Here is a 12,137-nt window from a genome sequence, read left to right as displayed (position 1 = left end):
ATAGTTCTGGCATACAACCAACCAGATGAGCTTTCTATGGTAAAATAAGAATTGTTTTCTATTGAAAAAATTGGCAATTAATTAAAAAAAAAGGAATAGTGTAATTACTGCTTTCCCTCTGGAAAGTCCTGGCTTCACGATTAATTGTATCTAAAAGAAAGCGTACACAGAAACTCTACTAACATGTAGATTCTTATAACTATAAAAGGATGAGTGCTGAATTTTTTCTAGACTACTTTTGCTGCCACTTCTTTTTTTTTTTAATCCTCAAGTTTTGGGTGAGGGAGTTTGCAGTATCAACTGTGATGTAACAATGAATTAAACTGACCGCATTAAAGTTCAGAGAAGAGTAGGGTAAGACGTAACCAGCAGAGGCTTATAAAACAGATGAAGATAATACCATTTATAGCAAGATAAAATCACACAGCCATATTTCATATTTTATTCAACTTTAATATGGTTTCCATTAACTTTTAAAACAAAATGATTTCCAGTTTAGAAAACAATGCACTGACCACATAATTCCTTTTTCATTTTATACAGTTATACAAATATTCTAAATACACATTTTGTGTTCAAGATGATGGCAAATAAGATTAACTGTACAGTACATAAGGAAAGAAAATATTTTAAGCATATTTAGAAGCAATAGAAATGTCTATACAAAACAAGCAAAAATGGAATAAAATTTTTTATTTTTAAAGTATTGCAACAGGCCCACAGGTTTGTAACAAAAATGTCTTTGCACAGTTCCTCACAATGCCCCAGGAATAGCTAAAGCAAGACAGCGGTTTTAGAAAATAACATTTCAAAATGCTACACATGGTACTATTGTTTGCACAGTTTGATCAAAATAACACCTCTACTCTGAGTCAAGCAAAACCTAGAGGAACTATACCTAACAACTTGAAAATCATTTGTATAAAATTCATTGCACATTATTTTACTCAGTTGTTTGAAAAGTAAAAAAGTGTATTTACAAAATATTTCGCAGTCAAAATTATAAAGTGAATGAGTATCTCTAAGTAACACGTCTTGATACAGACAGTTCAAGGAAAACACACGAATGTTTTTTTTTGTTTTTTTTTTTTAAAGAGGTTTTCAGTGCTCCTTCCACAGGGAAGTAAATATCATCTACTCAAATGGATTTACAAGATGTTACACATACTGGAGCAAATTCAACACATACATTATAAAAGGATGAAGAATTTGTACATTGTAAGAAGTGAGCTACTTCAGAGAGCAACAAGTACAGTTTTAATTCAGTTAGCATAAAAGCCTTCATAGTCTTCAGATAATAGACAGTGAACAAACTTGACTTGATGAAAGTTGAGAAAGCACCATGCACAACAGTTTAGTGGTAAACACTGAAAAAAAAAATAGCACCTGGAATTCTGTGATATTGACAATTTAAAACTGGTCTAGTAATTGCCGGAGATATGGTGCCTTGGATAATTCTCTATTTACTCGGGAGAGTTTGAAAAGTACTGGGCAGTTCAGAGAAACACACGGGATGTGTCGATCAAAGCACCCTGTACAGTTCTTGCATATCTGAAAGTATAAGAGGAACACATGAAACAATAGGAAAGTCCCTACGTATATGTGTTAACAGCAAATTTACAATCCCTCCTCTCTGACCCACCATAGATTGCTGGCAGACATATGAGAATACATTACAGAAAGTTTAATTAATTTTCATCTCATCTCTGAAGCATAGCCTACCCTAATGGATATTACAGGTGACCCTTGAACAACATGGATTTGAACTGCACAGGTCCACTTATATATGGATTTTTTTTTTCAATCAACTCACAGCACACTACTATAAAATTCTTACAATAAAGGAAGCTAGAGAAAAAAGTGTTTCTCTAACATGATTTTTTTCTCTAGCTTAGTTTAAGGATACAGTATATTATCCACGTAACATACAAAACAGGTGTTAACTTTGTTACCAGCAAGGCTTCTGGTCAACACGGGGCTATTAGTAACTAAGTTTTTGGACAAAATACCTACGTAGATTTTGGGGGGGGGTAGTTACCCCAACCCCTATGTTGTTTAAAGGTCAATGGTGTATTAAGATCCACTATAAGGTGCCCGATTACCATTAAAGACTGTCTTTTCCATGCGCTACACTCTTATTTTTTTAAATTACTCAGATTTATCTTTTTAGATGCCAATAAAAAAGTGATCCATTTTCTCATTCCAGAAGAGAAATCAAAAGATATTAATGAGAAAGAAGTAGTCTAGACCAGTAGTCCTATTACCTTGCTATACATGAGCTTAAAAGTATCCTAACACCCGAGCCCCATCCCAGACCAATGAATCAGAATCTCCGGGCGAAAGAGCCTAAGGATGTGTACTTTTTAGGGCCCCCAGGTGATTCTGATGTTTAATAAGGCAATTTTTAACAGAGGAGAAGCATTATAATGTCTTAATACAATGATCAGATTTTAAACAAAATCTCACATATAATATTGTTAAAAAGATTATAAAACATGAAAAACATCAAAAAATTACAAAAGCTATTAAATGTGGACCCAAGGGTCAAGTAAATGCTGGATTCTGTTTAGCACATCCACGTGACTTACACAACGGACGCCGAACAGCCGCCCCAGCTCTGGGTGCTCTTCTGAGAGAAGTCAAACTGCGTCAGTCAAGTCTCTGATCTGTACCTCAAAGAGCTTCTGTTTTAGAAACGTCTCAACATTTTTGTTCTTTGCCCCAATATCTCCAGTCAACTGAAGGGCATGTTTCCCTGATCACACTGGTTACTGTCCCCAGTACGAAGATACTGTCCAGGCAACTGTACTTCCTCAGTGTGCTCTCTGAAGACCAAGGACGCTGCTCTACTAGGAACCCTTCACTAAGGAGTCTTGCCGGAGACTCCCAGGTCTTCCCAAATACAGAGCTTCTGTATCACAGCTACGTGTGCTGCAGCCGTAGTCAGGGGCTGGGCAACCTGATCAATATTCATGCACTCTCTGTGCCTGTCTGATGAATAAGCCAGGATGGAATTACTTGCCTCTTTAAATTTAACTCAATTTTTAGTTTCAAGATCCATTACTGGTGATTTAAACCCTGGAGCACTATAGCTCAATTCAGCTTATGTTTAAAACTTGAAACCTGGATACTTAACTTTTTAGCTCATAAGGAGGCAGACGTTAAAAAAAAATGCTTTAGTCTTTCTTTCTTTTTGCTATCCTTTGGCTTTCTTATTTTCTCAAAAATTTTCAATCAGATGTTTATTTCAGTCATTTTCACTCTTTCATTTTCACTCTTTCATGTTTATTATTAAAAGTGTTTAAGGTGATGAATTTTTCTCTGAGCTCTGCTGTGGCTGTCTAGAATCTTACATAGTGTTTGAGAGTTAAAATTTCCAAGTGGAATGATCTTGTTTTCTGAGTTTATAATGAATTAGTAGCTTTATAATAGCATTGTATTGATAAAATGTCTAATATTTCTAACTTCTTGAAATTTATCTGAGAGAGCAAGCGAGCATGAGTGGGGGCAGGGGCAGAGAGAGGGGAGAAGCAGACTCCCTGCTGAACAGGGGCCCAATGTGGGGCTCGATCCTAAGACCCTGGGATCATGACCTGAGCCGAAGGCAGACGCTTAACCGACTGGGCCACCCAGCCACTCCTTTTTAATGCTTTCTTTACAGACTAAGATAGGGTCAATTTTTTTAACATTCTGTAACGCTTGAAAAAAGGTGTATTCTATAATATCGGGTTTCAGAGTCTGATATACAATCATAAGGTCTACCTTATGTTTACATCTTCTATAACCGTACTTCCTTGATAACTTGATTATTCTTGGGCTGAGAAGCATATGAAAATCTATTACTGTTATTTCTATTATATCTTCTATAATTTCCGCTTTATGAAAATTCCTACAGATAGACACACATTTTAATTCTCTTTAAAAAAACCTTTGAAGCTTAAAATATCTTTTGAAAGATGATGAACCACCCTTAAACAGTATCCCTTCTTTTAAACTGTATTTCTATATGAAACAAGACCTAACATTGACCGAGGGTTCTAGTTAAATCGATGGCACCAACTAGTGTGGGGTGTGTTCCTGAGGGCAGAAGATAGGAAGGTCTGGGGAAGAGACCAATCACAGCCTTTGACTTCAGTGCAGCTCTGGAGGCCCTGCTCACATTTGCACCTTGTAATAGAAGCCAATGAGAGAATTTTCTATGAAGACTGGTTGCTATCACTAGGGAAGCAATTTACAAAACAGAAGCTGGGAACACCCAGTGACTTCATTGGTTGCACCGACTAGAACCGTGAAACTAATACAAAGTGGCTGAAAATTGGTTGGTCATCACTCCAGTGACATATTGCTGCTTCCCTTGTGCATTTCAATTTTTACGGACCGCCACCACAGGCTGGACTCTGCTCCGGCACAGCCGTCTCAGCAGAGAGAGAACGGCAGGGCCTCTATCCTCACTGGGCTCACCAGCTTTCTGGCGGGGGCGGGGGGGAGGACGGACATACACATAATCGCAGGGAAGGCTTCACTGGATCTAGGGGTTTAAACTGATTCCCTGAAGATGATTATTAATGGTGGTAGAGGAAAGCATTCCATACAGAAGGAATAGAATTTTTAAAGGCCAGAATAGGGGAGAAATCCAAGTGCCTCACGGACCTGACAGTTCAGTAAGGTATGCATGGAGGGGGCAGCGTACTAGGGAGAAGGGTAAGCACGCTGACAGAGGCAGCAGGTGGGGGCCCGAATGGAGACAGACTGACAAAGCATACCGAAGGAGTCTGCATTTTACCAGAGAGAAGGAGAAAGCACCAGACTTGTACTTTTGAAATAGAATTCTCGCTAGTGTTACGAATGGAGACAGGGGCGCTGATTTCGGCTCAGGTCGAGATCTCAGGGCTGTGAGATGGAGCCCCGTGTCAGGCTTCTCTCCTCCTCCCTCTGCCCTGTGCTCCTCACCCCGCTCGCTCATGCGCGCTCTTTCTCAAATAAATCAATTGATCTTAAAAAAAAAGACACTGGCAGGTGGTAGGAGGCTGGTGCAGGAGCTTAGGGGAGAGAGGACCGATGATAACACAAGGGAAGGAGAAAAGTGAGGGTATTTAAGAACCACTTAAGTTGATTTTTCCCTCTCCCTCTCCACCCCTTATTTCAACAAGCTGGGCTTCTGTGGTTGCATCAAAATAATCATAGCTTTACAATTCTCCCATCCTTAATGAGACCTAGTTAATGGCTTCTGGATGACTGGCTGTGCTCTCAGCAATTTAACTGTAGCAGTTAAAATGGCGCAGAGGAAACAGTCTGTGCTTTATCAACCCTTAATCATCTTTAAATAATATTCAGATTCTTTAAGAGCCTTCTCTCTCCCTGTTCACTTTCATGGCAGCTGAGTTTTACTGAGATTGTGGACTGATACTCGGGCTTGATGCAATAGCTGCTTTACCTTGAGGACAAGGTGCAGAGCCTGGCATCACATCCTGGTTTGGATTACTTTCGGACCGTGAGGAATGATTGTATAGAGAATTTACAACGTCAGAGCTAGATGGGGCCTATAAAAGAGCATTCTGATAAAACAGGCCAAAGGACAAGGCCAATATTATGAAGTCCAGACTAGAGTCCTGATGTCTTTAATATCAGCATGATTCATTTTCCACTAAATCACACTACCTACCTCTTAATTATTTGGTTGGTTTTCAAACATTTCAATAACTTCATATATTGCTCTTCTAAAACAAGACAAAACAAACTCCACTCCAAAATTGTTTTCTCTAGCCTGAAAGCTAAAAATGTAACACGAAATATGATGGTATAAGATACAATCATTCCTTTAAGAAATATACTACTTTGTCTTTTAAAAATGTGCTAGATAATTTTTCTTCAGATTTCACTTTCCAACTTATTTCAAGAGATTTCTGTTGTTAATTTCTGCTACAATTCCCAAATTTGAAAAACCCCCTCTGTGACTGTTTACTCATTCGTAAGCGTTCTCTGGCATAGATTAAGACTCAATCATGTTAACTCTTTTCTATCTGGACTCTTAGAACTGTGAGCCTTCCAAGTTTATTAGCAATTCTCTAGACAACCGGATTTTTATGAGAATGGTTTGTAGATATGGTAGAGAAATTGGTACTTCCTTTTAAAAAATACTATTATAAAAGAAATTGGGTAGAAGAAGATTGTTTCATAACTTATTTTTTGTTTTTATGCGATTGTGTATTGTGTTTATTAAAACCTAGAACTACAATCAACAAAACTAAAAGACAACCTATGGAATGGAAGAAGATATTTGCAAATGACATATCTGATAAAGGGTTAGTATCCAAAACAGGCCATCTTTAAATAATTTAGTTCAATTATGATATTTTTGGTGTTGTAAAGTTTATCAACTTAGAATCTTTAGTCTACTTTTCACCCAGATCTCATGTATTGATGACATTTTCCTAAAGAATCAGATTGCTTGGGATTCTATCTAACAAGGTCATACCTTCACAAGTTGTTCCTGTTTACGTTCCAATTCTCGAATTTCTTGGTTGAGGATGACTGCAACGTGCTGAGGCTGGCTCCGACATTTACCACAGATGCCGTGCTGAGTGACGTCATCACACACGGGGCAGTGTAAAGTGGTGAAATACTGTGAGATAGTGCCTTTTCGCCCTTCAGGTTCACTTCGAGAGGCTGCTTTCTGGATCTATAAAAACATCAATTCAGAAATAAGTCTCAGGGAGGTGGGCTGAGAGAAGTGGGTGATGGGGATTAAAGAGTACACTTATGTACCTCATGATAAGCACTGAGTAATGGACAGAATTGCCTAATCACTATCCTGTCCACCTGAATCTAAAGGAACAATGTATTGTTAACTATACTGGAATTAAAGTAAACTTAATGAACAAAATCCTTCCTTTCACAGAACTTACATGTTAGTATCATCAGATTATATATATATATATATATATATATATATATATATATATAAATATATATAATAATTTTTTTCTTCTTTTGGGAAAAAATGGTCTCCTGTCACTGAGTTTTTTTGGTTGAGATATACAGATTTATGAGATCATACAGGACCCTGGAGACGAGAGAGGACAATGGAAAAAATCCAGGTGGAGAGTAGATACAGTTTAAGGCTACACAACTGGGCCAGGGAAACAAGGCAAGCAGAAGGTTAAAAATAACCTGTTAGGCAGTAGTGTGTAAAATTCAAGCAAGAGTAAGCCTGGAGCATTCCAAATGTAATTAGATATGTGTCACCTAAGCATTCTTCATTGGAAGTTAATACTGGTTTCAAAGATCAGCCTTCTGGTACTCTTTTGACACTGAAATAACATTATCATCTTGTTATTATACCCTTGGTCTTCTCCTGGTATCTTTTAATCACTATGCATAAAAGTTATATTAGGTCAGCCTCTTACAAATGCCACTGGTTTAACATTCTTGCTGATGAAATGAAAAGTCATCCTCGCCCTCTGTGCAGAGCAGGGACACAGCATGACAGATGGCGGCCTCACAGCTACAACCTCCGTTTCCTAGCTTATTCTTTTCCTTGAGGCCATACGTGCTTGTTGAGAAATTAAAAGTAATCTGAGGATCAACTTTTACTGGTTTGCCTGAATACCATCAGTCTTTCGTGTCTGAGGTAACAGCAAATGACTGAGCAGATCCAATTCTGAACAGTAGATAAAAACCGCTCCTCTCCAAGCCTCATGTCTCCCAGATGATTATCCGATCCCAGATCACTCCTTCAAGCTGCCAGTGAGTTAACTAAGAGTTCAAGCAAAACTTCCTTGGCCAAGATTCCAAGTTCCAGGTTTTGCTTTAGTATAATGCTCTTTTAACATTAGTCTCATTTCTTCAGCACTATGTCTAGATACTATATACATTTCTTAAACACCCATTTTGAAGGAATTTTTGCTCTCCTTCATTTACCTTTTTTTTTTTTTTTAAGATTTTATTTATTTATTTAACAGAGATAGCCAGCGAGAGAGGGAACACAAGCAGGGGGAGTGGGAGAGGAAGAAGCAGGCTCATAGCGGAGGAGCCTGATGTGGGGCTCGATCCCAGAACTCCAGGATCACGCACTGAGCCGAAGGCAGACGCTTAACCGCTGTGCCACCCAGGCGCCCCTCCTTCATTTACTTTTTATTAGCTGGTTTATTATGAGTTATTTTTTAGTTAAGTGTTTACCACTGAGAAATAGTTGCAGAATTTATTTTAATATCCTATAATTTGGCCAATGTGACAGAAGCCAGGAAGGTGTTTGTAGAAAACTTAAGAGTTTCTTTTAGGAAACCAGAAGACTATGGCACCTTTGCCAGTTTAGGATAACACAGTATCTGTGTTGCCTCTTACAGCACATGAATAAAATCTTTAGTTCTACTGGAAATTGCAAGTGAATTCTCTCTATGGTCATAGCCTAGGTATAGTATTTGGTAGGCTTACCCTTGGTAATTCATGATACCAGTTGAAGACATCAATACCAATAAGTGAGAAGATTCTCGCCAGGGGTGGCAGGATTTGCTTGGTGATATAGTAAGTGGCGTTCAGTCTCAGAGTCGGGTCCTGCAGCACTTCCACTGGGCGCCTCACGAGCTGGATAAGTGGTACTCCGGGGGTCCCATAAATGATGACATACGGCACTCGCTCTCCAACTCGAGGCTCAGAGCGCCGATCGTAAGTAAGCATTTTCCTATTAAGTCCACATAAATATTCAATCAAAAACTGTTACGGAAGGCATCTTACCAGAAAATCAAGTGAGAAACAATTATGAAACCATGAGAATATAAGGGGTACCTTTATGTTAGGGTTACAACTTTTTTTTTTTTTTTAAGATTTTTTAAAATTTATTCATTGGGGGAGAGAGAGAACATGAGCAGGGAGGAGAGGGAGAAGCTGACTCCTGGCTGAGCCAGGAGCCCAACATGGGGCTCAATCCCAGGACTTGGAGATCATGACCTGAGTTGAAGGCAGATGCCCAACCATCTGAGCCATCCAGGAGCCCCAGAGTTACAACTTTTTTGAGAGCTAGATACACTTGACTTAATGAGCACCATGCAGACATAATATAAGAGTTTAAAACTTACTCCGTATGGGTACCTGGGTGGGGCTCAGTCAGTTAAACGTCTACCTTTGGCTCAGGTCATGATCTCAGGGGTCCTGGGCTCGAGGCCCACTTCGGGCTCCCTGCTCAGCTGGGAACCTGCTTCTCCCTCTCTCTGCCCTTCCTCACCCCACTGCTCATACACTCTCTTTCTCAAATAAATAAAGTCTTTAAAGAAAACAAACAAATGTACACTATAAATCATTGCTACCTGAAAAACAACATGAGTTGCCAGATATCAACTAGCTTAAAATGTTTTCTATCTCCGAAGGGTAAGAACTATCATAAATCTAACAGTGAAAGAGAAGAGAAAATTTAGCTGGTTAGATGACCTGATTTTAGAATGATACCATCTAAGTGCTTTAGTAGACCCATAGTAAGGACTACCTAGTGATTTTGATGTGGAAAAACAATTCAAGCTCTGTACCAGATTATAATTTCACGGAATGTAGTTTCTCAAAGGAAGCCCAAAAGAGAAATTCCTTCTTCCTTTTCAGAGCTTACAAAGTATGGGAGAGCATCTATTTACCTTTACTGAGGCTTCATCTGGGCAGGTGAAAGAACTGTGTGCCTGTGGACTAGCTGTCTTTTCATCTATTCCAAACCATTCAGAATCCCAGGACTACACTTGCTAGGTACTGAGAGTTCTGTTGTGTGTATCATTACCTTGTAAGTTCAAGGGCTGGCACACAAGCTCCAGGTTTATAAGAGAAACTTCCTCTGTATTCCTTGGCAAAGATAAAATCTTGGATGCTGGCTTTTCCTTCCAGAAGCTTCATACATTGTCGCTGAACATATTGTTTAATTAAACTTATATCTCTTGTTTCAAATAGCAGCTTTAGAGAACGCTCAAGTATCTTAAAAAAAGAAAAAAAAAGATACGCTTATAAAAATATCCCCCAGTACATTTCATCATTGTTATATTTTCAATTATGTAACTACTGAGTAATTTGCCCATCTACCTACACAATCTGCTATTTACAGTAACTGGATAATAAAAATTATTAAAAATTGGAAAATATTTTGGAGATCTTATATAGCTTGCTATTTCTAAAAACAGTAGTTTGAGGAGAATCCTATTGAAATAACATGCAAATAGAACATTTGCTATGTAATGAGTAACATGAAACACTTAAGCACAAGAAGCCAGACATAATTTCATGTTTTGTTTCTTATTTCCCTGTTACAGACTCAGGTGAACAGACAGAAGTTTAAGTGTCCTATCACCAAGCAGTGAAATCAAAATCAGGCTTTTGCTTTTTCATAATGTCAATGAATATATATTAATTGTGATGGAATTTTCTATGCTGGAAATATTTCTGACATGCAGTAGACTTATGTAGTGGATTGAATTTAAATTAGTTCTAGGTTAAAGTTCTGTATCTTATTAATTATAAATACTGGAACTAATACATATTTACTCACTTAGTTTGCTAATTTGGCTTAAGTACAATTCTACCCTTGGAGAAAGAATGCTCTGGATGATCTCTCTTCAGAAACTAGTATTAAATAATATCTCAAAGTCATATAACATTATATATATAGCATAATATACTGACATTGACAACAATATTGCACTTTTTATGCTCTTATAAAAATCAGTGTGTGGAGTACTGTTCCATTTATACCACTTATTTTTGGTTTGTTATAGAAGGAGTCTGGGCCTGAGTAAAGAAAAAAATCTAAAATACTATGGTTAAAATTACTGTGGTTGACAAATTTAGGCAATTTATGGTGCCACTGTTCAAAAATCTAACTTGTACTTAATCATTCAAGTAAATAAAATTTCAGTTTATCTAGACTGGATTACTTATAAAATTATTCTGTTGCTAGTTTCTTTATCCTGCTCCCTAGGTTTTGGGTGTTGTCATATGATAACATATTATCATCTCCAGGTGATAAGAATTTCCTATCAAGTTCATTTGTTTTTTAGCAATTGTGATAAAAGGTAAGGTGTGGGAAGAAGTCAGAAACTCAGGACTAAATTCAAATTAAGTTGTTTTCCTTAGAAACAAAATTCTCAAAAATCATATAGTCCCCCACTGGTGGTTATACACAGTCACAGAGGCGAGCAGGGCCACAGTGACGTGTGCTTGAGGATCTCCACCAGATTCTTTAGCGACTTATTTCTTAAAGATGAAAACAAGATAGGTAAAGCTTACCTTAGAAACAGCAGGGCAGGAATCTCTTCTGACTGTTTCTATTCCTTTTGCATCAAATACCGGGTCCTTTTGTTCCAGTGTTTCATACATGTAACCCACATACCTCTTTTTTGTTTGTAAGACACAGGGCAAATATACCTGTAATGGATTAACAAAGTGCCTCTCAATAACCACTTTCCCCTACCGTGAATATCTTATTTTTATGTCTTTTTCTGTCTTTAACCAAATATTAATCACACACACACAAAATCTAAATATGGCTTAGCACCAATTAAATTCATAATACAATATTTAGAGGGGAAACACACAAAATGAGTTGTCTTTACTTCCTTACCACTCAACTCCTTTGTTTGCACTATCAAATTTTGCCCCTACTGTAGCTGACACCGCTCTCTCAAAATTCATCAATCAGATTTAAACAATTAAAAATTACTTTAACACCTACATATTTAAAAGTTACAAGTACAAAATTAAAAGACAATACAACAAAAAGCCCTGGTCCTTTTGCCTCTACTTTCCCTGCCCTAGAGGCATCCTCTGTTATTGATTTCCTGTGTACCCTTCCAGAGATACTTAAACACATAATGGTAGCTTACCATATATATTATTCTGTACTTTGCTTATTCCATTTAAATAATGTATCTTGCAGAACATTCCATCCTAGTACAGAAAGCTCAGTTTATTTTGTAGATACATAGTAGTCCATTATGGGAGGGTATCACAATTTATGTAACTAGTTACCTACACTGTGGGTCATTTACGATGTTTCCAATCTTTGGTTATTACAAATAGTGTTCCAGTGAACAACCTTGCATGGATTAATCTACTGGATAAATCCCTAGATTAATGGTTGTGTGCCCTCCACCCCCTTTTAATGCTACCAA

General features: G+C 37.7%; 1 protein-coding gene across 5 annotated transcripts in view; it reads right to left on the bottom strand.

Annotated features, from left to right (window-relative positions):
- Positions 1-432: 432 nt before the first annotated feature.
- Positions 433-12,137, bottom strand: part of REV3L (REV3 like, DNA directed polymerase zeta catalytic subunit) — a 170,355-nt gene continuing 158,650 nt past the window's right edge. For all 5 annotated transcript variants that reach the window (XM_044388809.3, XM_026511625.4, XM_044388810.3 and 2 more), the window contains 5 exons: positions 11,254-11,391; positions 9,758-9,948; positions 8,434-8,680; positions 6,476-6,679; positions 433-1,551 (listed from right to left, as the gene is read on the bottom strand). In XM_044388809.3, the coding sequence (XP_044244744.1) occupies positions 1,411-1,551; positions 6,476-6,679; positions 8,434-8,680; positions 9,758-9,948; positions 11,254-11,391 (921 nt within the window). In that variant the 3' untranslated portion in view covers positions 433-1,410. The remainder of the gene's footprint in view (positions 1,552-6,475; positions 6,680-8,433; positions 8,681-9,757; positions 9,949-11,253; positions 11,392-12,137) is intronic.

This window comes from Ursus arctos, unplaced genomic scaffold (genome assembly GCF_023065955.2).
Source record: "Ursus arctos isolate Adak ecotype North America unplaced genomic scaffold, UrsArc2.0 scaffold_13, whole genome shotgun sequence".
Classification (NCBI taxonomy): Eukaryota; Metazoa; Chordata; class Mammalia; order Carnivora; family Ursidae; genus Ursus; species Ursus arctos.
This window is presented reverse-complemented; position numbering and strand designations above follow the sequence as displayed.